The following is a 24,931-nucleotide window of genomic DNA, read 5'->3' on the forward strand; positions in this document are numbered from 1 at the left end:
ACTTTACCATTCACACAAGCCACGCCCCTTTCCTCCTTTCCCTTCCATTGGAACGTTGGAGCTGGAGAGAGTCTCATTATCCATGCAGACCACGCCCCCAACCTTCCCCCTCTATAGACCTATGAGAAAGCAGAACAGGGAAAAAGTGGGAGGAGATTCATTGCCAGTCACCGCCTCCTTCCTTCCTCGCCCCGCCCCCCGCTCTCCTTATAAGTCCTGTCTCCGCCCCCTTTTGTCCTTCGTCACGCGTGACGCCTCTGCATCTCATTAAGGTCCTGCTCGCTGTGCGTGCGCTTTGTGCAGCTCAGACGCCGCGGAGGAAGAGCAGGTGCGGCGGGACGCGGGAATGGAGCGAGGCGGAGGCGGAGGCGGAGGCGGGAGGACGCTGCTGCCGCTGCCGCGAGGACAATGCCGGTGGCGGTGGCCCAGGAGGCCCGGCGGGGAGCGAGCCGCCCTCCAGGAGCCCGGAGAGAGCCCCGACGACGCAGCCTCCGCCAGGCTCCTCGCCTCGTGCCCCGCTGCCGCCGCCGCCGCCTCGCCTCCCGCCGCTTCTCCCTCTCCTCCTTCGCTGGCCCTCTTCCTCCTGGCTGCCGCCGCCGTCGCCGCCTCGCTGCTCCCCACAGGTAAGGAGCCAGGGCCCCCAGACAAGGAGGGCCCTTCGTCCGTTAATCAATGAAGGGGCGATTTCGTCTCCTTAGCCCCCCCCCCCCGAAGCCTCACTTCCCTGCCTCCCTCCCTCCCTCTCTCCCCATTCAGGACTCTTCCCCAAGGCTTCCCCCTCCCCTCCTCATGCCCCCCTTTGTAGACCCCCTCCCCCGACCCTCCTCCTTGAGGGGCTCTCCTTCATCTCCTTGAAGCCTGGCTTTCCCCATCCCTCCTCCTCCTCTCCTCTGACCCCCCCCCTTTATGCCTCACTCCCCAATTCCCCTCCACACAAATGGACCCCCTCCTTCCTCTCCCCCTTCTCTTTCCTGCCCCCCTTCCTCAGACCCCCCCTATTAAACCCCCTCCTTCTCTTCCTTAATTCCCCACCTCCCCTTCTTCTTTGATTCCCCTCCTCCCCCCTTTAGAGCCTTACTTTCCTCCCCCCCGTAGTCACCCTTTCCTTATGGGGGGTCTCCTGACCCCCCCCAGGCTTCCCCACCCCTCCTTAAACCCCCACCCCCGTTTTTGTGGCTTAGTTTCCCTTCTGGGAAGGCAGATCCCCCCTCCATTAACCCCCCTTCACCGCATAGAATCTCCTTTTCCTTTTGGGGAGGGGTCTCCTTAACCCCCCCTCCCCAAGGCTTCCCCATCTCCCCTTCTTCTTCGTTTATGCCTCAGTTCTCCCTTTTGGAAAGTGGGCTCACTCTCCCTTTCCTTACTCTCCCCCTCCATAGGCTTAAAAAGCCCCCTCCCCAAGGCTTTTGCCCCCTAAAAGAAATCACATCTCCCCTTCATCCCCATCCCTCCTCCTCTTCCTCCCTCCATAGTCCCCCCCTCTTCCTTTCTGGGGGGGGGGGTCCTTAATTCCTCCACTGAGACCTCTTCCAAAAAAAACCCCACCACGCTTTCTCCTCTTCCTCTCTGCCCCCTCTTCTTCTTCTCCTCCTCCTTCCCTCATCCCTTCTTCCATCATCCCAGGACCCCCAGTTTCTCCCCCCCATCAGCATCCCCCCCAAATATCCACACCTTCTCTCCTCCTTTCCTCTTCTTTTCTTTCCCCAGCCCCCCAAGATCCTTTGCATGGAGGGGAGGGGGCTGCTCTGCTTTAAAAATAAGACCCCCCATGCAATAAACACAAAGACACACACATTGCAGGAGTGTGTATCCCCCCTTTCTTTCCTCTTCCCTCCATTCTCTCCTTCACTCCTTCCCTCTCTTTCTCTCTCTCTCTACTGGGAATTTATTCGGTTTATTTTTGCATGACCCCCCCCCCCCCATGCAAGACTGCAATGCTCCATGCATTCATTAATAAGCCCCTTCCAGACCCCCCCTCCTATCCATAAAGGACCCTTCTGCACACTTTCTTCCTTCCTCCCCCCCCAAAATACAATGCAAGCCCTTCTTTTCCTCCAATGCTGCATCTCCTGGATCTGGTTTTTTTTTTTGGAGGGGGGATTTATTTTCTGCACACTCATTCTTTCCAACAGCCCCCCCCCCCCCACATTTGTGTGTGTGCATGAATGTGTTTTTGTGAGTCTTGCTTTCCTTTCCCATTCCCTCCTCTCTTCCCTTTCTCTTGGTGCTTTCTTCCATCAGCCTCCATCCCTCCTTCACTTTCTTTTGTCTGGACAGAGACCCTTCCCCACTTTCCTCATGCCATGCCCCCCATCAAAGAAACTGCCCCCCCATTTCCTTGCTTTCCTGCCTTTGAACCTGAAGTTGCAGAAGAAAAAAGATAAGGAGAAGAAACCCTTTGCACCCCAGCTTTTATGATCCCTAGTTTGCATCCAGAAATACTTCCTCCTCCTCATTGCCTCTCCTTTCCATGCAAAGAAATGGGGTGCAGTATTTATTTTGGGGGGAATACCCTATACCTCTTCCCCCCTTTTCTGTATAACTCCATATGTGGTTTGGGGTCCTTTGGAGGGTCCCTTTTGTGCACTGAATTGTTTCCAGCATCCCTAACAGAGGAAGAAGTGGGTCCTCTCTGGGTTCGAGGCTCAAGGTTTGGGTCCTTTGGAGCATCCTTTTGTGAATCTGACCCATCAGCATCCCTAAGAGAGGAAGAAGTGGATGCTCTCTGGGTTTGGAGTTCAAGATTTGGGTCTTTTGGAGGGTCCTTTTGTGCACTGAATTGTTTTCAGCATCCTTGAGTGAGAAAGAATTGGGTCCTCTCTGTTTTTGGGGTTCATGGTTTGGGTCCTTTGGAGGGTCCTTTGGTGAATCTAACCCATCAGCATCCATAAGAGAGGAAGAAGTGGGTCCTCTCTGGGTTCAGGGTTTGGTTCATTTGGAGGGTCCTTTTGTGAATCTGACCCACCAGCATCCATATGAGATGCTCTCTGGGTTTGGGGTTCAAGGTTTAGGTTCTTTGGAGGGTCCTTTTGTGCACTGAATTGCTTCCAGCAGCCCTGAGAGAGGAAGAAGTGAATGCTCTGGAGGTTCAGGGTTCAGGATCTGAGGAGTCTCCTGGGGGTCCCTCTGAATCTCCCTTCAGCCCCCCCCCCCCGAAATTGCAGCAAAGCAAGGACTTGTGGGGCATCTTCCTATCTGCATAGGTATCCGAAGGAAAGGTAGGGGTCGGTTCTGCAATCCTTCTCCGCTTATTGTGGCTCAGCATTAAAAAATGCTGCAATTAAACACATGCACAAAGGCCAACACAATACTCTCCTCTTCTTCCTTCTCCTCAACGTCCCTGTTGCAAGCATTTTTTCTTCCTTGGCAGAGAGAGAGAATGAGAGTCGGTGCTGGCAAGGTTGAAAAAGAAGAGGGCAGTATTTGCTTTCAGTAACAAAAAGGGGGGAAGGAAAAAAGGAGAGGAATGTCTTTGCCGCCAGATCTTTGGTTCAGGGAATGCAGTTCGCAGATTTCTTTGCATTTGTAGAGTCTGGTGGAACAGGTTTTTATGGGGGAGACATGGGGAGGATGCTGCAATTGGGGTCTGGGTCTAATATGGGAGTGAGCAACAAGTGGGGACCCTATTTGCATCCCCTCCTTTTGCTGCAAACGATCCTCATCTCAAGCTTCAGAAAAATAGAACATTTTAATTTAGCTCTTGGTTCGTTTCTCGCCTCCCTTTTGTAATTTATATGAATGTATAGTTGAATAAATTTTAATGAGCTGTAGTTTTGGTGCAAATCTTGCGTTCAGGAGTGCGATGGAGACTTTGGCTTTGTTTACTTGGAAGGATAAATTCAGATTAATAAACTGGGATGCACCTTCGGTCTCATTTATATCCTCCGGTGCAAATGCCAAAGAAAATCCTCCATCGGTAAGTGAAGGTAAGGCAACCGCTTCGATCTTAGAAATGTCCAAGTTTTGATGCGATACGTTCTCGAAGAAGGTGCGTCGTCGCATCTGTTGCAAAACCACAAGTGTGTATGTGAGAAGGTGCAAGAAGAACGGGGGAATTTTTCCTCTCCACAGCCAGGAAATGAAGGATGCCCAAAGCTGCTGAACATGTAGCAAAGCACTACACCTTGTTGACAAACCATTCAGAGTAGTAGCAACAGTAGTTGTCCTTGGCCTTTATTTGCTTATCAATTTTTTAAAAACCCAAATAAATAAAGAGGAGAGTTGGCTTCCTTGGCAGAGGAAGTGTTGGCTTTGCAAAGGAGGGATGGTGGGCTCTGCGATCCGTGTCGGAGCTACACGAAAACGCCGTTTCCAGTTTCCATGGAAGCAGCTTCTTTCTCTTACATATCTTACGGCCCGACACTGGTTTTTTTTCCAAGCGACATTTTGAACTAAACAGCAATGGGTTTGTGCGTCTGTAGCTTTTCTTTTCTTTTCTTTCCCCCTTCATTTCTGCAGCTGCCTGGCTTTTAAATATACGTGGAAGTAGCAAAAAAGCTATTTTGGCGCAAACCCTTCCACAAAATTGCGGGCCGGTTTTGGAGCCGGCTATTTGGATGTAGAGTAAAACTTTCCTTCCTCGTGCTTCGGCTCGCCATTAATGGAAGTCCTTTTGAACCTTACCTGTTCAGCGCTTTTGTCAAAATCGTACACTTTCTGGATACTTGATTGTTTAGGATTCGGCGAATGTTTGTTAAACACTGGCCAAGCCAGACCCTTAAGCAATTTGAGTCCTGCGAAATGTTTAACCGCTGGAGAGATTTTGAGTCCCAGTTCTGGGAAAAGAGCGGGACACAAATAAATATAATAATAATAATAATTTTGTGCCAGTGTCGCCTTTTGAATTGGAGGCAACAGGTAGCCCTGAGGCGCAGCTTTTTAGCCGCGGTTTGTCTTGTTGCTCTGCAAAAGTGTCGCCTTTTCCTCATCCTCCCACCCACCGCCTCCCAGTTTCTAACTGGGATGTTGCTGGAGGAGGACTCTGCCCTTGCGTCGCCCATTGCATTGATGGAAATATCCCTCATTAACGCCACTTTATATTTCCAGTGTGTCACCGGAGACGTACAAGGCCTCATTTACTCACTGGTGTGACAAGAGCACGGAGCATTATTTGCCTGGGACGTTTTGGACTAACAACAGAGCCATTGAGGGACCCTTTGAATTTAACTAATACGAGGAACGGTGGGGGATAAAAGCGCAGGCAGCTCTCCGGAACAAAGAGCGGTATTCATATATATGTTGTACATGCTTTATCAAGTTCTGCAGAACAGGGCCCCTTGGAAAAGGGGGCCGTGGGGGTGGAAGGGGAAGAGAAAACCGTTGTCACTTTCAGCTCATTATGCTGGCTCAACAAACCGTCCGTCCGTTGGAACATAATGCCTTCCAGAGCCCATGCGATTGTTGCCCGGCCTGAATGGTGACTGAATGCAACAATGATGACAATTCCTCCAAAACCCAGTTTGCTGGAAGGCAGTTTTGGGGGCTGGGATTTGGGGTAGCCTCCAGAGGAACAGCATAGATAGGAGACCTCCATAGCGGTGGATGCCACTTGAGCATGATGGCTTGTCAGCACTTGATTCCTGACTTTTTAATATCTTCAGTTTGCAAAATGATGTCCCTGTCGTTGCTTTTCAAGGAGTTCTCTTTCCCATTGAATGGCGTTGAAGAAATAACATTATAAAAATGGCTTTATAGGTTTGCGGTGTTGATGGGCTCCTCTTGGTTTCAGATCCACGCACTGCAAACTCTTTTTAAGTGGAAAAATTGGATCACTCACAATAGGAGGCCTAAAATAAAGGTGCCTTTTTATTCCCCTCCTGATGTGGACATGAATACGCAATGCCTCACTCTTTCTTTCTTTCCTTAGTGCTGTGCCCTGCTCTTAAGAGAAGAGTTGCTATAAAAGTCACACTGAATGCTGTAATAGGGCAGCAGCCATATTGCACGAAACCCGGCTAGTATAAGTAATGAACGCCACTTTCCTCTTTACTTCACTGGCTTAGACTAGCATGGTTTTGATGGGACACGTAAACTCTGGGCTCCAAGGGTGCCTCTGGAAGGATAAAAACGGAGCGTGCAAACGGCGTTGCAGAAGAGAAGTGGTTGGCTTTTGCAAAGGGCATGGCATTAACTGGAGAGCGTCACATAGGGACAACTGTTGCCGAACTGAAGATTTACCGCTCTGCGCTTGGGAGCTGTTAGTCTTGATGAGAATTTGGTGGTCTTGAGACAAAAGCAATCTTGTGTGCTTTGGAGACGCACCGTGCCAAAATGCGTCTTGCCTGATCCCTTTCTCTGTTCGACAACACCTTTTTTTTGTACTTTCTTGTAGCACCAGCGCTGCTTAAATATTTCATTAAGGAGGCATTCGTATTAAATGGTCTTTGAGGTTCAGCTCTTTGAGATTCCATCTCCCTGACCTACAAGTGGCCTTACATGCTTCTACCATATTATCTCAGACTCTTAATTATGGCCACCACAAGATGACTGTAGCTTAGCAGTGGGTCTTGACCTACCATTTGTGTTGGGAATGAAAGGACCTCAAAGCAAATGGAGGGTGTATCGGTGGAGACTTTTCAGGTATTTTCCTGGATTGGTATGAGTATTTGTATTTCCTAGCACAGGTAACTCACTTTCCATGTTTTGTTTTGACTGAAGGCACAACTAACACATGATTTAAGCTGCTAGATGTTTTTGTGACTCTCTTTATCTTTACTGAATTCAGCCAAAGTTGTGCTGAGGGAGAGCCTTTCTGATAAGCTCCTCTAATAGTACGATAATCAGGAATGTGCCATGGAGCATGCAGTAATGCGGCACAAAAAGCGATTCAAGCATGGGTAATTGTAATGGGGATAGGTGATGTTAAGGCTTGGTTTAAAATAAGCTGGTAACTTTTAATCTATGCATTTCTATAGCACTTTTCATCTGAAGATCACTCTGCTTTACAGTTAATTAAGCTTCACAGTGCTCCTACGAGGCCGGAAAAAGGAACGATTCCAAGTGGTATCTAAACAGGGTCGCCACTGGGGTGGAACACAGTTGTTGGTTAAGGATGCGTGCAAACGCTACTCGGAGCCTTTACAATGGAGTAATTTGGGAGGTGGGGCTTGATGGTTGATTTCTGACCACGTGTTGGACATCACATAGGAGGTTGCGGAGCTGTTCTCTGCAGGGTGTTAGAGAACATTAGGGAGAAGCTTTCTTGACCACACATGACGGGTGCAAGGTCATGAGTCTCCATACAACCAGCAATTAAGCTTCCTCCAGTGAAATAGCCAACTCTTTAGGAGTTTTGATCTCTTACTACTTTGGTCAGTTGCTTCATTGGTCACTGGTTAAATATTTGTATGCCTGGGCTTGCTTTATCATGAGCTAAGATTCCCATGGTAGCACATTGGTGTATTATGAAGCTTGAAGGACATATTCTGAATTGCTGTGATGTTCACAGAAGCAACTGACTGCTTGTTCTTTAAGGCACACTTCTTCCAATACCTTTGTGGAAACTTGATGGGAGGTTTTCAAAGTTCATGACCTTCTGCAAGTCCTGAGGGTGTGTTGCAACAGTGTTCGGAGTATGGTTCTGCTCACTCCTTTCTCTTGTAGGTGATTGTGGGGTTTGGGGTTGGAATTGGGAATGGTGCGGGATGGATGAAGTGCATTCAGCAAGAGGAATTAAATGCCCTTAGACTGGTTTCCTTTACTTATGATGATGATGGATGCCTCTAGTGATATGTCCACTTTCAAAAGTATTCCCTACAGATGTATTGAGAGCTAGTGTGGTTTGTGTGTTGGACTGCAACTCTGGAGACCAGGGTTCAAATCCTAGCTTGGCCATGAAACCCGTTGGGTGACTTTGGGCAAGTTACACTCTCTCAGCCTCAGGATGAAGGCCATGGCAAACCTCCTCTGACCAAATCTTCTCAAGGAAACCCCATGGTTGGTTCACTTCAGGGTCGCCATAAATCAGAATAAGACAGAATAAGGAGGCACACAACAACACTTTCATTTGTTTGTTATGACTCTGTGCAAAGCAATAACGTCGCTTGTTGGACTAATTCTGCAACCTAAATTATGCTGGTTTAAGGTCGCCATATGTCAGAATTGACTTGAAGACACACAACGACAACACATTGCTTGGTGTCTCTGGGATCTGCTCTGACATCTAAACACCCTGCATTGGTTTGTGAATGTTATTGTGTTAGTCATACTGGGACTGCAATTGGTTTGGCTTAGTGTTGGGCTTGCTGTGTAGCTTTTTCACTGTTGGCTTTGCTGTTTGTTGCTTGGATGTATAAACATCAGCTGGCTTCATTTCAAGCATTGCATTTCCCTTGCTTTATGGAGCCTTGCCCTTGACCGCTTTGGGCAGGGCTGGATCACTGATACCTTCCTACCAGGGCAGCAGTCTGTAGATGTGGTACGAAATGACAGGGCTGCGTGAGCGACTCGGGTCAGCCTCTAACCCAAAGTGTGTGTCTGGTCAGAGTTAATAAAATGTATTTTGCCTTGGATCAGGCATGCTGTTTCATTCCACATCAAAGGCTGCCTATTTAAATGCTATTACCATTCTGTTTGTGTACATCAGGAATGACTTACCTAGTAATTTCCTCAGTGTTATGCATATAGTATGTGCACTTTGTTGATGGGTTTTGGGCTGACTTGCCTGTAGAAACACAATAATTTTACCTCCCCTAAAGTGCCTTTACATTCTTTTGGCTGTATCTTGCATTTTGAGCAAAATGGGATGGAGCGCTCCAGTAGTATCCATTTCCAGAATACAGTTGAGTGTCTGGAAATATGGGCTTTTTTTCTTCATCTCTTGAAACATCGGATATGAGTTATATTTTCAATCAATGTCTCTATTTCGGCTGGGCTGGTTTCAGTTTTGTATCTCTATGCGTAATGGCCATGGTGCAGTGGGATGGATTTGTCATGTCTGAATCGCACACTTAGCCAAGTCCTTCGGGTAATTGTTTCTTTTGTCTTGGACCTACAACCACATGAGTTGGGCTGTTGAATTTTGGTTTGGCACTGAACCCTTTCAATTTCCCAGTATGTTTACTGGGCTCAGTGTTGTATTGCAACCATCAATTGGGGGCTTTCCTTTGCAAAACATGAATGCACAGAGTATTTCAGCCTCTCCTGATCCTTGCTGGTGGTTTTTGAAGTTGGTCTCTGCAAGTGTGGTCAGAGCTGGGGATTTGGACTATATAAATTTCTGGAGAGGTTTCATCTGAAGATAAAAGCTTGTGGAGGCCCCTTTATTGCCATGCAAAGCAGCTCATCCCAAAGATGCCAAGGTATTGTTTGTGTAGGTGGGATATTAATGTGTTGACATGAGTCAGGGCAAGCAGAAGCTTGGGTGTTGGGTTTTTATACTCTTGTGTGTATACGTGTGTGTGTGTGTGAAATGCTAACTACACTTTAAAACAGCAATTTAGCTCAGTTGATGAATTTTTATTCTGTTCTAAACCTGATGGTTCTGCTTTATAAAACAATAGTTGAGAGCCACATCTGAGGCGCTCATCAATTGTTCATTGTCTGTAATTGGTGTTGTGCTGCCAGTGTCTTGAGAGGCAGCTTGCAGCCTGCCTTCTGTGCAGTAATACTCTTATTGTTTTAAGGGATTGGCTTTGTATGTCTACCATTGTGGAACATGTACACCTCTTTAGCCTGCTATAATAAGGAAGCTTAGGGGTCGGTACTTGTTTGTTGTGAGTTTCTCCCAATCCCATTTTATGTTAAAGGTTCTTCATCGAATTGTGTCAGGGTACCATTTTGTTGGCTCTCTTCTTCCTCTGCTATATGCAGCAAGTCACTTTGGGTTTGATTCACATTGTTTTGGAATAAGCATTGTTCCTTGTGGTGTTTACCAACTCTCTGTGGGACTTTTTCATGACTAATCCTGCCCCTGCCCTCTACTCCTTCCAACATTAAAATAAAATAGATCTGTAATGGGTCCCACTACCTCATTTTATCCTTTTGGGGAAGTAAGACTTCCTTCCGCTTTCTCAATGGTAATAGATGAAGAGGGTGGCCCACATGGTGGAAACCAAGCCCTATTGAGGAGCAGATTGAGGAGCTGGGGATTTTTAGCTTGGAGAAGAGTACATTGGAGAGGTGAAATAATAGCTATCTTTGAATAACTGATGGGATGCAATGTAGAAGATGGAACCAAGCTTCTTTTCTGCTCCTCAAGAGACTAGTGCACGAATCAATGGATTCCCAGAAGATCCCGCCTAAACGTTAGGAAGACCTTCTTGATGGCAAAAGCTCTTTGAGAGAGGGATGGATTGTCTCAAAGGGTGGTGGACTCTTCTTCTTTTGAGATGTTAAAACTGAATCTGACCCACAAACCATCCCTAAGAGAGGAAGAAGTGGGTCCTCTCTGGGTTTGGGCTGGTAGACTCTTCTTCTTTTGAGATCTTAAAACTGAGGTTGGCTGCCCATCTCTTGGGAGTGCTTTAGCTGTATAACTTTGCATGGGACCTTGGCACCCCTTCCAGTTCTATAATTCTTTGATTCCACGTTACTGGTTCATTAGCGTAAGGACCCTCTTACAAATCTGGCGTGCAAAAGGTGGGAAGCTGGGCTACTGCCTATGCAGCAGAGCTGAAAATAAAGTAGCTTTCAGGACTATTAAATGAGAAATTTAGACTCATGCAGCGATGTGGGATTGCAATTTGCGCTCTGAGTGTGTAGCACTATGTGAATTTCTCTTATGTGAATGCACATACTTGCTTGGCCAGTTGCTTTCTCTGACATTTAAGAGTTCTGTGTGGAGTGGAAGAAAATCTTCAGACATAGGAATCTTGACAGGGTGAATGTGGAAGTACAGTATAGGTTATATTTAAGCTGCACACAATAGGAATTATTCTTGTAGCATTGAAAAGATGGTTGTTGTGTAGCCTGGAAATGGCAGCTGAGTGCTGGTACAGAGATGGGTGTCATGATGGGAAACAACTAGCTGAAAAGAACAATTCAGGAGAGGGAGGCTGGTACCCAGCATTAGTTTGCTGCAAGGCAGATGTGGGAACGGACATGATAGAGCACCATTTTGTGGTTACACACAACCCCCAGCTAAAAAGATTTGATAGAGTATGATCTGTTTCTCCATTTGCAAGACCAAGAGTAGTGCGTAGCACAAATTGAAAGGATGGTGCGTAGCACAAATGGAAAGGAAACAACTAAAAACCAATTAATTATAACGATGAAGAACAATGAAGGAACAAAACCCAAATAAGTTGTCATGTCAAAAGCATGCACTGAATTAACCCAATTTGGAAACATAAGGAGAATGGGGAAGGAATATACAAAGCTTTCCACAGAACCCAGTTACAGGCCCAATGCTTATCTAAATGGAAAGGTATTGGCTTTCTAGTGCAGTGATTCCCAAACTGTGGTCCTCCAGGCGTTTTGGACTTCAGTGCCCAGGATCCTAGACCATTGGTCAAGATGGCTGAGGCTGCTAGAAGTCACAGTCCAAAACAGCTGGAAGACCAGAATTTGGGAATCTCTGTTTTAGTGGAAGGAAAGGGAAGGGAAGCCTGGCTTCCCCAGGAAAGCAGTTTAACAGTGGATGAAAGAATATATCCCTTGGTCCAAATAAAAAAATGATGCCTCTTATATCAAGATTGTGATAGAAAAAGGAAAGTGGTTTGGGGAGATGTAATGGAGTTGGAATGGAAGAGGGACAGAAAGTGGGCTGGAAAAGTCTTTGGATTTGGCAGTTACATCTTTCAGATTTCTAGTGTCTAGTTTTTGGACTAGGAGATGGATGGGAGAAAAACAAGTATCTGAAATACTTGGTTTGAAAAATGGGGATTTCAAAACTATGATGCTCCCCTCCCCAACTTCTACTTCATTTTGCTTTAAATGACTCGCTTCCATTTGCGTTATCTCTGGAAAGGTTGAGCTAGTGATTAGCTTTCATGACACTGAATTGTACTGCTTTGTTCCTATCTTGCGAACATCCAACGTCCCCCAAAAATGAGAGGGGAGTTTGATGAAAAACCCATTTGGTGCTTGTGTTAATATTGGCAGCTACTGAATGATCTCAAAACAGGAACAGAAGGAATCGCTCTGCCAGCATCTTCTCTAGGAAGTCATGGGCTTCATCCTATCTGGATTTTGGAGACTGATATTTCCAGGAGATAGGGAACTCTGTGAACAAGTTTATGCAGCTGCCTGTTGGACCAGTTAAATTTTGGAGGGTTTTTCTGTTCTGCAAAAGCAGTGCCTCACTTTCTGTATTGTAAGAATTTTCCTTCGGTAGGAAAAAAAAAATACTCAGCCAAATGAGGTTAAAGACCCTTTTCATGTCAGAAAGGGATGGAGATCTGCAAAAGTGGGAAAGAACGCTAGAAATTAAAGTGCAAGTTGGGATAATTGGGGTTAAGCAATTATAATTAGGGTAAATATTAATTCTGGTATTATATTCCAGCACTTTTATGTGCATTATTTATGGGTTTTATTGAATTTTGATGTGAGTATTGCCACTTGCCCTGAAACATTGTAATGGGAGCAAGACATCTAACCGAGATTGCAATAATATCTATGGATACTTGGTGGTTCCATTGCATTTAGTGAAGTGTTCTTCCTTGTGCCTAAGACAAAGATGGCATCTTAAGTAAATATACATCAGTCTGGGGAGAGTAGGAAAGCCAGTTCAGTAAGGAGAGGAGTTTTGGCCAGAATCCTTTTGGATTTCAAATAGAGCAGATCCAAATAGAATAGATGAGTCCCAGTCCTGGGAAAGGAGCAGGATGTGTGTGTGTGTGTGTGTGTGTGTATATGATCCATTGACTCAGTTGCCACCACCAACAAATCCCATTGACTCATTGGGTTTGCTCTAGTTAAGAGTCACCTTTGTCTTCTGTAAATATGGTACCTACCTCTTGATCCGCTCCAAGGCTCTCAGTGTCTCTCTTCCTGTGTTGAAGTAGCTTATGCTTCTCCTCACCAAAGCAGTTTGGCATGCTCCCTATGTGTTGTACCTGTATTGAATCTGAGGAGCTCCTACACCTTGTGTTGATGACTTTGAAAGTGAGCATGAGTTTCCTGACAAAGTGTTTTGGATGCCAGTTGCTAACACCTCCCTTTGCTATTGATCCATGCTTGCTTTTTCTGTATCCTTAGTGAGAACAGAGGGAGGTAGCTCTGCCTACTTCGGTACTTGTTGTGTTAAGTAACTACAATCTCAATGGTAGGTTGCTCCAAATGAACACATTCTGATTCATCTTGTTTTTTAAGCTAGCAGTTGCTGCAATGACTCATGCATTGAGCTTTCCTTGTAACAGTGTATGTGTATGCACACACACACATGTATATGGCAGGGGGAAGTGACTTGTACGGTGGACGTATAACCCCACTCTTCTTGCCTTTTTGTTAATGCTCCTCAGCTGGACTCTCCCTGCCTCTGTTGTAGCCTTCCTTGGTGGTATCAGGTTGCAAACCTCTGTGTTCTTACCTGAGAGAAAGCCCCATTGACTTCACTCGGTCTAATGTCTTTTAATGAGATCAGGGTGAGGGTGGCCAATCACTGGGATTCGACAAGATGAATTGTTGGGATGTGTTGGTTAGGATTCTAACAACAAACTACAAGAGATGTGCTTTTGTAGTGTGAAACACTTGTGCAAATGTAAGGGTTGGGGAATATGTCACTTGCCACACTTCGTTAAATGACAGCTTTTCTTATCTCTCACCATTGGCTATGATGGCTAAAACTGATGCAGATTGAAATCCAAAAATATCTGGAAGACCACTTCTTCCCTCATCTCTGCTGTAAAGGATCCACCCCAGTAGTGTATTCCTGCATGGCAGAGGGTTGGATTGGATGGGCCTTGGGGTTCCTTCTATGATTCTGGGATCCATCCATGAAGAAGCCTGCCTGCTGCATCCCTCTGTGACTTGCTATTCCAGCTTTGCCTCCTTCCAGTTCTGGAGGTGGGACATCTTGTCACCTTCTACATTGACATTGGGGGCAGAGACTGATATAAAAATACATCTGCACAGGTAGGGTATGGCCAAGGCTTTTGCCACCCAAATCTTGGTAGTCTTTTCAGAACAGAGTGATGTATATTGCATGCCTTGCATTGTGTATTGCTTGGCATTGCACACCGATTTAATTGGTACAGAGTTAAGTGAGGAATATACTTCCCTCTGCTTAATAGTGGTAGGGTGAAGCATCTTAAAGTGCATACATTAGCATGTGTTTTTTTTCCATATTGGAGAACTGTGAACACCGATCCTAATGCCACCCTCCTGGTCTGCCTTTCATAAGACAGGAAACGTCTATAGAGGTCAAGAATGCCAATCGTTGGCTGAATATGGTCCTTTAAGCATATTCATTCTTGGTAAGTAGGAACCCTCCAGCCTCTCAGTTGAAGGGCAATTCAACATTTGCATTCCCAGGGAATGGTGGACATAAGAACATTCTGGACCTTTAGATTTAAAGTGACAGAATAATAATGGAGGAAGGGATGTGCTGGATCAGACGAAAAGCCTATCTTCTCCAGCATTTCCCCCCATGCTGTTCCTGTGTGCAAAGCCCATAAGCATGGGCATGGATGTAATTTTATCCCTTTGACCTAAATCTATCTATAGGAAGGTGTTGGGTTATATCAGGACTATAGTGTCCAAACCAAGTGGACAGCCTTGCCTGGGTAGGAGGGATTTTTTTACACAGGATTATAGGAAGTTGCATGCTTTTTGATTTTTATGAATCAGAATGGCTACAGCAGCTTTAATCATTTTATATTGCTGCTTAGTTAGTTGGTGTTTCAAATTTTAGTGTTTTAAAATGGTGCTGCTGGAACCATTTTCAGGAGGCTTGGCCTTGAAAGGCAGTACAAGAACATTTTGAATAAATCATCAGCAAACCCAACCTCCACTGACCGCAGTCATCTGCAAAGGCTGACTTTGGCCCTAGTCTTGGACACAGCTCATTTCCATCTGCTCCTCAAAGGAGACTTATTTGTGATTTAAAGAGAGAAAAATGAAGAGGCGACCCTCTTCGTTGGGTGGTCCCTGACATTTGCCCACGTTGGAAGAAGCCCAGGGAGAAATGTGCAGCCATTAAGCTCCTTCTGCCTGTTCGGAAAATAGAAATATGAGCTGGAGTCAACGGTCTCAAAAGATACATCAGAGTTATCGGATTAAGCATGAGAAACTGCTTGTTGTTGCATTTCTGTCTTGTAAATGAGCTTGCAATGCAGCCTCTCTCGCTGTGTGAGAGAGCTTTAAAATATTTGTGCTATTAATCTCTGAAGTTAGTTGCTGGTAAACGTTGCAGGGCTTCTTTCTCCTCCTCCTCTTCTTCTTCTTCAGCTGAAAATTTGTGCGGAAAGCAAATTGTCCTCAAGCAATCTCCTGCAAATTTTTGCAAGTTAAAACTCTTGAGATCCGGCTTCCAGTCTTTTTCAGGATGGGGACCCCATTGGCATCTATGGGGAGGAAGGGTCTTCCAGGGACCCCTCCTGAGACTGCAATATATCAGTGCAAGAGGCGAGGGACCATTTTAGTTGCAGGGCGATGGGGATTTGTGTGACGTTTCCCTACATGGCTCTTAGTTCCAAGGTATCTTTGAGTGCAACTAATCTCTTGCAACCTCCTCATTTCTTAAGCTTTTGCCTGGAGATGGTACCAAAACACCCATGATTTACTGTATATGCTCATGTATAACTAGAAATGTAGGTCAAAAAGCTGACCCAAAAAACCTGAGTTGACTTATCCATGGGTCGATGTAAGTATTGTATTTTAACTCTTATTTAAAAGAAGGAACTATCTCCTGGTGAAAAGCAAGAGTATAATGTGTGAAGCACCGACCCCTTCTATTCTCTCATTTATCCAATCTTAAGAGTAAGCACAAAGAGTTATGTCTGCTGGAATTTTGTAAGTTTTTTTATATTGTACTGCTTTGCTTCATCCTTTAGATAAGCGGTCCCCAAACTGTGCCCTTTGAGAGATTTTGGACATCAGCTCCCAGAAGCCTCAGCCATGTCAACCAATAGTCTGGGATTCTGGGAGCTGAAGTCTAAAAGACCTTAAAGACTGGAGATCACTGCTTTAGATCCTTTGCTGTGTGCCCCTAAATTTTACCCTCGACTTACTTACGGGTCATAGCAAAATCCATCATTTTGGCCCACAAACCTGCCCTCGACTTATACATCAGGTCAGCTTATAGTCAAGTATATACGGTAATTTTTCTTACTTAGCATAAAACATTCTTAAACTTCTCCTTGAGTCTTGGAGTGCTTCTGGCAATTCACTACATCCAGGTTTATCTCTTTTCCAAGTGGTTTTACTCACTGCTTTGCCTTCTACAGTAAATATGGAGAAGGAAATCCTGGTGTGTGTTTGTGTGTGTTTGCTTGGCTAGTGTCCAGTTTCATTGTTTGACCAGAACTCTTTCCTTTGCCCAGCAACCAGTATGACTATCCCGTTCCTTCCAGTAGGAGAATTGGTTGCACAAAGGGACAATAATGTGGATTTTCTTTTCATGGAATGATTGGGGAAAGCCAGTGGTAGTTGGTTTTGACCTTTAAACCCCGAAATGGCTTGGATCCAGACTGTCTGAAGGACTGTAGCTCCTTATACAAAGCCAACCCAAGTGTTAAGATCAGAGCAAAGGTGCCACCAGCCTAGAGGATAATGCCCTCATCCATTGAGAATGCTGACAATATAATATTCTAAACTGCAGTTTACCATAGACTTCAGTTTCATTTTTGGCAACTGAAGAAGGCGGAAGTCAAATTCTGTTTGTTCATCAATAAATATATGCTTATCTTCAGTGATTAAATGCATCCTTCTTAAATCCAGGACAAACTTGGGAAAAGTAGTGCTGGATTGCTTTTTAAATCTCTAATAGACAGGCAGATATGAATCTCATTTTGGGAGAAAGGCTGTGTGTGTGTGTGTGTGTGTCCCAATAAATAAATAATAAATCCCCTCATAACTTGGCAAGGCTGATGATTTAATCTCAGTTTACTGGTTAAATATGAGAGGGCACAGTTACCAAAAGACATCGCATTGGGCTACATGCCAACTATTTAAAATCTGAATTTCTTGGATCCATATCCTTTACGTTCTTTAGGTGAAGCAGCTGGAGCTACCTAATGCATAGGACTGTGGTAGGAATGGCAAATAAGTAGACCTTGTTAGAGAAATATTGCTGTGTATTTGTGTGTGTGTGTGTGTTTTCAAGGAGCCCTTGTGTCTTCTTCCTTAAATGTCTCCTGTTCATTTGACCTTCTAATGTCTGCTGGAGGCATGTAGACTTGTCAGCCTGGTTTTATTCTTAGCAGTCCTGCATATCACCCAGAGCCTTGTCAGTGTTTCCCTTACAGTTGTACGGCTATAACGTCTCCAGCTCCACGTCTGTATTTAGTGAGCGTTATGAACAGATTAACTGAGCTCACCTGGCCCAGGTTTTTCAGAAGAATGGCAAACAGGGTGGTTTTCCTGGAGCGCAAAGTGATGTCAGCTGCACTTCCTTGGTATACGTTGCAGGCGCACTGGGGTTACTGCCATGTGAATCACATTAAACACTTGTCTGGAGGCGTTGCTTCGAGCAAGCATTTACTTGCAAAGTGCACGGCTCAGAAATTGACAACAGGCTTGATGAATCTAGTTGCTTAGAAAGCTCTTTGTTAATGAGTTGCATAAAAAGGTGGCTTAGGTAGGGCAGACTGCGTTGGATCCATTGCTAAATCCTGTTGTTGTCGAGTGCAGACTGCGTTGGGTCCATTGCTCAGTCCTGTTGTTGAGAGCAGACTGCGTTGGGTCCATTGCTCAGTCCTGTTGTTTTTGAGTGCATTGGGTCCATTGCTCAGAGTAGCAGAGCTGATCTTGTCTTAGATCAGTGGTCCCCAAATTGTGCTCTTTAAGGGATTTTGGACTCCCAGAATCCCAGACTATTGGCCCACATGGCTGAGGCTTCTGAGAGCTGAAGTCCAAAATCTCTTAAAGGGCACAATTTGGGGGCTATTGCCTTAGATTTTCCTGCAGAAGGCAAATGTGAGTGATACTCATCTCTGTGTGGTGAGTCTACCTTTGCAAGACTCTACTTAATTTCAGTTTACAGATTAGTACCAGAATTTGTGTGTATTAGACAACAGATCCCAGAACTCCCCCCCCCAGGATCATGGCCACTGGTCCAAAAAGCAATCCATAACACTCATGCAGGTTTCACTTTCAGACTCTAAGAAAGGTCTGTCTGCTGGAGCTTTTGCAGTTCTTCACATATGGAAGCACCATCCCTCAATTTCAGCTAGTTTCCTTGTCTCCTGGTTTTCCTCCCAGCTGGTCTTTTTTTGCATCCTATGAAAAATATGTCACAATGATAGGATAAGGAATCTATAAAATCTCTTATGCGTCCCAAATAGTTTGCAAAATAAGCGAAAGGCATGCCTCTCTACCTAAATTACACAGTTTTCAATGTGGTAAGAGGGCTTTTCCACCTTTCGGATTAGTTTCTTTCTGGTTCAAAACTCTCCTCCCTCCTCTTGAAGAATGGTCTGTTCTTCTGGTTACTGAGATGGAAATAAGCAAAGTTTTCGGTGCAAGCTGTTTTGCTACCGAAATACAAGCAACCTTCTCTATTTTTTGACATGTCTGCACATCTTTGAAGCATCCAATGTTTAAACCCACATTTTCCCCACTTGTCTTAATTAAAAGAGAAAAGGTTTGGGGTCGGTATAGGGGAGGATGGCAAGGAAGAAAGGAGTCTTCAAGACCAATTTGTACTGCATTTTGGTATCCATATGTTACTACACCAATGTCATTCTGTATAATTATCACATTTGGGGAATGGTGTAATTAGGATTCTTGGGGTTACGGAGTTAAACGGGAGTTTCTCCACAAACGTCAAATCGGTTAATGTTTTGCTGGGTGCATGTCGAGTTTGTCGGGTTGCCAACTTGTTTTGGGGGACCAGTTTGGATGGAACTACTGGTGGGATTGGTCTCCTTCCTTAACATGGGTGGGAAGACACCGGAAGACCAGTTCAGAGCTTGCTCTTAATGGATCCATGAAAATCTAGGTCAGTTTAGCCACAACTCCAGTTCCGTAGGCAGATTTAGGGTTTCTTTTTTTGCCCCCTTTCCCTTTTTCCCTTTGTGCCACCCTGGTTTTTAAGCATGCTGTGCAAAGTCCAGGAAAGTGGTGTACGGCTCCTTAGTACTTATTACTCAGCGGGGGCCGGGAATTAAATTGATGTGTGGGGGAGTTTTGATTTGTAGTTTAGTACTGAAAGTACAGCTCACTCCTAATATGACCTCCTGCTGAGAAGGAAGTCAGCATGGATTTTAACTCTGTAGTGTCCAATAAAAAAGACTCTGTTTTAGTAAGCAATTAGTGGCCCTTCGCAGGTTTCTGGAGAATGGGGTGGCCAAGGATGGGCAGCTCCTGGGCATTACCTTAAAGACAGCAGGTCATAGCTCCAGGGCATGGCTACCTGTCTTGCTAATGGCTGACCAAACCCAGCATGCCCCATATCCAAAGGCCCAAGCGGAACTGTTGCCTTGAATTGGGGAGAACCTGCTAAACCCAAAGACATAGCCATGTTAGTCTGTAGAATCAGTATATAGAGAGACCTTGGAGCAGCTTTGAGACAAATTCAAAGAAAGGAGTCAGGAAAGAAGATACCTGCCCAGGTACAGACAGACATCTTCTTTCTCAACAAATGCAAGGAACAGGATGTCATTCCTAAAGGCCCGCGTTGAATTTAAATTGACATCCTCACATACCAATGGGGTGTGTGTGTATATATATATATATGTGTGTGTGTGTGTGTGTCTGTCTCTGTCTGTCCCTGGCTTCTGCTCTACCAAAAACGTCTGAGGAAGTAGGATGAAAGCTCATGGTACCAATGTCTTTTTTTCCCAGTTAGTCTCAAAGGGTGCTACAAGACCTCTCTACATATTATTATTATTAGTATTATTATTATTAGTAGTAGTAGTATTGCATCCAAGTGGATCTGAGGAAATAGACTTAAGTCTAGGAAAGCTCATACTGCCAACTTCTTTCTTTCAGTCAATGCTACAAGACCTCTCTACATATTATTATTGCATCTAAATGGATCTGAAGAAGTAGACTTAAGTTTAGGAAAGTTCCTGCTGCCAATATCTTTCTTTCAGTTTGTCTCAAAGGTGCTACAAGACCTCTACATATTATTATTATTATTATTATTAGTAGTAGTAGTATTTCATCTAAATGGATCAGAAGAAGTAGACTTAAGTCTACATACTGCTCAACCCAGTATTGATGGGCAACTCTTGGCAGCTTGCATTGGGTCAAAGAAACCCTGCTTTGTCCTTATAATGTGAATGGCAGTAGCTCTTGAGGGTGTCAAAACCCTTCTCCATCACAACCATCACTCTGCTTCTTCAGGTCTTGAGCTGGAGATGGAGTCTTCTGTTGGCCAAGGAAGCTGGCTCTTCTGTATTCCAGATTTTACACATAAATACTCAGTTTTCTCTCTCCAGACCTGGGTTGTTGGTCTCTCAGCCTTCTTGGATTCAGAAACTTAATCCATCAATCTTTTAAGAGTTTTATTTTTGGCCACCATCATGGGTCTTATTGCTGTGAAAGTCTTCCAGCTCTTGTTCAGATAAATGATTTTTTGAGGTTTTTTTCTAGCATTGTTTTTAAGGAAGCAGCAACTACAGTTTTAAAATGGTTGTATTTAGGGTTTTCCTCCCATTTCACTCCTTCCCTCCCCCAGATCTGAAATATGGAAGAAGCATCACTCATTTTAAATAGATCTGACTGCTTGGTTAATGCGACATCTAAGCTGGGCCTCATGAGTTCTGTCCAAAGTAATCACTTTTAGGTTGATTTAAAGTTCTTAAATATCCTGAATGGCTTCATATAATCTTTCAAAGTAGAATATACCTTCTTAATGTAATGTATATATTTAAAACCTTGCAACTGCCAGATGGCACATTTTGAAGAACGTTGGGAGCAAGTGTGAGAATAATCCTGGCAAGGAATAGAAATAAAATTTGCACCTAGAGATTGGATACTTGGAGATTGCTGGATGCCAAAAGGAGGCTTTGGAGCATCACATTTGGAAACTGATTTTTGTTTGACTTCCTAAAGATTTGGGTAGACCTCTGTAATCTGGGCCTTTGGGGAAAATGTAATGTGAAGCTTATGGGCTTGTGTAGCTTTAGGAGCTGCTTGGCGGTAGGAGACAGCTTGGGAAAGCCTGCTTGTTTATTATTATCATCTATACAGTGCTCCTAAACACTTCCATATGTACAATTCTTAAGAACTTAACAACTTTTCAGTACCTTATATTTGTCAGTATCATCTTTCATTTGATCCTGTATCGTTTTATTTCTCATTAACACCATTAGTCTCTTTTTCCTTTCTTTCTTTGCTGTGTCTTCGTTTTTCCTCCGCTTTCTCTTATTTTACTATTTCTTCTCTCATGTCCACCTCTTTTCTTATGAAGAGGTGTATCGTTACTCTCTAAGCATTGTAAACAATATTTTATTCACCAATTTCTCTGCTTCTTTTCTTTTCATCATCTTTCACCTTATATTAGTTCTGTGATTTAGTTTCTTAATAGTTCTTTGTCCGCTCCCCATGTTCTTATTCCAGTAGTCTACAGACATTATGGGAACTGCTTGTAATGAATGGCTGTGTGAAAGGAAGGACCTTGCAAGATAAACACCTCTTTTACTTTGTAATTCCAGGTATATTCCCTTTTAACATTGCATTGCAATTCCAGATACTGTATGTTTCCCTTCTATCATTGTGTTGCAATTCCAGCTGTGATTCCCTTCTAACATTGCATTGCAATTCCAGATGTGATTCCCTTCTAACATTGCATTGCAGTTCCAGCTGTGATTCCCTTCTATCATTGCGTTGCAATTCCAGATGTGATTCCCTTCTAACACTGTGTTGCAATTCCAGATGTGATTCCCTTCTAACACTGTGTTGCAATTCCAGATGTGATTCCCTTCTAACATTGCATTGCAATTCCAGATGCGATTCTCTTCTAACATCTTCCTTTCTGCAGATGAGTTTCAGATGAGCAGGCGCTGCATCCGAATTCATCTCCCAGCTCAGGTCTTCCCCAGAGAGTGTTTAAAATACAGTTATGGGGGCTTGAGAGGGACAAGGAATGTCACAAACATCCTACACTGCAATAATGTGTGTTACGCCAGAACAGGTTGGACCAGATGGACTTGCCTGAGCTTGCCTGTTTTTCCAGCACAGGCCACTCCTGGCTTGGTACAGCTGCAGAGCTGCTTCTTCAGGTACTCTTCAGTGGTGGAGGATTTACTAATTACTCTTCTGCCCACCCACAGATCCCAAAGCAGTGTACCAAGCATTCTCTAAAACAAAACAAACATCACACCTAGATGCAAGTTGAGTCTACTTGTTGGAAGCCCAACAATGGTAGAGCCATACTTGGAGGAAGTTCTGGGACGGAGGCGATGGAGAGACCCCTGTTGTCATAGCCTCTTGGGCTGGTGGGACACACAATGGTTGAAGGTCTCTGATTCATGGGGTGTGTGTTTTAGGGTTTTCAAATACCTTGACTCCAAGCTGTTGACATGCTTTCCTTTGTCGTTGTTGCCTCAAGTCGATCTCGACTCATAGCGACCCTATGGATGAGACCTTTCCAAGACTCCCTGTCTTCCAATATTCTTCTAAGCTCTTGCAGACCTCCTTTATTGAGTCCATCCATCTAGCATGCAGTCTTTCCTTTCTTTCTACTTCACTCCGCCTTTCCTAGCATTATTGTCTTTTCATTTATGCCTTCTCATGGTGTGGCCAAAGTATGACAGCCCCAGTTTAGTCATCTTTGCCTCCAGGGAAATTTCTTGATACATTATGGAAGAAGGTTTCAGTGTTGCCTATATGGTTCAAAATATTTTTGTTCACTTTAGCAAGGCTTACCTAACCTTGTTGTTTTGTTTTGGACAAGACACATGTTGAACTGTTTTACTTCAGTTTTGTTTTTTCTGATGTAGGAACTTATCCTTTCCACATTAAAAGATATAGCCATGTTAGTCTGTAAAATCACTCTGTAAAGAGATCTTGCAGCACCTTTTAGACTAATTGCAAGAAAGAAGTTGGCAGCATTTGCTTTCCTAGACTTAAGTCCGCAGATGCATGCACTTAAATCTATGAAAGCTCATTCTGCCAGCTGTCTTTCAGTTAGTCTCAAAAGTGCTGCAAGATCTCTTTGCATACTTATTCTTTCCATGTTATTTCTGCCTCTTTCCAACAATTTCCTGTTAAAGAAGTAATGTCCAGGAATGCATCTACTTACAGTATATGGTGCTTGTACAGTGGGACCTTGTTATCCGCTGCAGTTTGGATCCCAAATGGATAACAAAACCTGTAGGTGCTCAAGTCCCATTAAATACAGCGGCATAACAAAACAGCATCCCTCACATAAAATGGCAAAATGGAAGTTTGGTATTTGGAATGTGTATGTATATATATTTGAATATTTTCAAGATACAGATGCTTGAATCCATTAATGAAAAATCCGTGCATAAGGAGGGCCGACTGTATGTCCATGTATACCTATGCGGCATGTTTATTGAGAAATCCTGGCTATGCAACATATGGAATTGTGCACGATTGCCAGATATGATGCTCCACCAGCAGGTTGCTGCTTCTTGTACAAGTAAATGCCTTCAGGTAGGAGTGTTTTGGGCAATCCTCAGTCCAGGTTTCAGACTTGAGTACCTTACACATAGGTTGCAGAGCTGCTGTTCTCTTTTTTTGCATTTGGGGGTCATGTAGAGCAGATGGCTATTTGCACATTTCCATGGGGTGTTGATGGTGCTATCAGACCATCTAGTGACCTTTGTCCCTTGCTCTGCATTGGGTTTTACAGGGTCCTCTCCCCCTTCCCCCAATTTACTATTCTTCCCATGCAACCTCCGAGGCAATCAAACTCATCGATGCCATCATGTTAAAAAGTCCTTTGAACAGCTGCCACGGAGAGGCATTTCTGGACCACAACAAGATGAATCGCCATGACTTTGTGCAACGAGAACAGAGTTGACATTTGAAAGCAGCCCCATTCTCGGGGACGGAGCTGACAAATCCTTGCCGGCAACTCATTTATTGTAACATAGAAATATGGTTTGAGCCTAATAAAATGGAGGGTTTATTGCTTGAACCAATGATGCAGCTTTTAAATCACCCCAGGAGAGTTCTGAATGCACAATTGCATAATGAATCCCCCATCCGTGTTCCTTCTTGTGTAAATGGAATCTTATTAGGTTTAAGTCTGTTAATGCAGAAGGAAATGTCTGGGCTGCGGAGAGCCTTGTAATGGGGGGCTTCTCGGGGAAAAAAGATTTTTCTCTTCTTCTTGCCCATTATGTTAAACACTCGCTTGTTTCTACTTGGTTGCAGCTAAACATTGGTGGCCATCTGTGAGCAATTGCTTGCACTTGACAGGGAAGGAATTCGTCCGGTCCCTCTCAGGTGCAGCAGGCATAATGCTGTCTCTTTAAAAGGCTTTATTTAAAACATATGGTTTGTTTTCAACCTAAAGGGCTCCCAGAGTCTTCAGACCTCAGGAATAGGGCAGTTTCTTCTTAGCTGCTTATACAATGGGACATTGGTATCCTCTGGGGTTGGGTTCCAGGACCTCCCCCCCCCGCCCGATACCAAAATCCATGGATACTCAAGTCCCATTAAATACAATGGACTATTATTATTATTATTATTATTATTACAGAAGGCCCTTGGTATCCACTGAAGTTTGGTTCCATGACCCTCCTTTGATATCAAAATCCATAGATGTTCAAGTCCCATTAAATATATTAGGCTGCTATTATTATTATTATTATTATTATTATTAAAGCAGGCCCTTGATATCTGTATGTGTGTGTACCTCGGAGTTGCCATAAGTGACTTGAAGGCACACAGCAACAACGACAATAGTAAA

At 44.3% G+C, this 24,931-nt stretch overlaps 1 protein-coding gene across 8 annotated transcripts in view; it reads left to right on the forward strand.

Moving 5' to 3' along the window:
• The first annotated feature begins 331 nt into the window (after positions 1-331).
• The window catches only part of CADM1 (cell adhesion molecule 1), a 278,434-nt gene continuing 253,834 nt past the window's right edge, over positions 332-24,931 (forward strand). For all 8 annotated transcript variants that reach the window (XM_089538063.1, XM_089538065.1, XM_089538068.1 and 5 more), the window contains exon 1: positions 332-623. In XM_089538063.1, coding sequence (XP_089394189.1) covers positions 347-623 — 277 coding nt within the window. In that variant the 5' untranslated portion in view covers positions 332-346. The remainder of the gene's footprint in view (positions 624-24,931) is intronic.

Source organism: Sceloporus occidentalis, unplaced genomic scaffold (assembly GCF_023333645.1).
Source record: "Sceloporus occidentalis isolate IW3139 unplaced genomic scaffold, rSceOcc1.0.p SCAF_9, whole genome shotgun sequence".
NCBI lineage: Eukaryota > Metazoa > Chordata > Lepidosauria > Squamata > Phrynosomatidae > Sceloporus > Sceloporus occidentalis.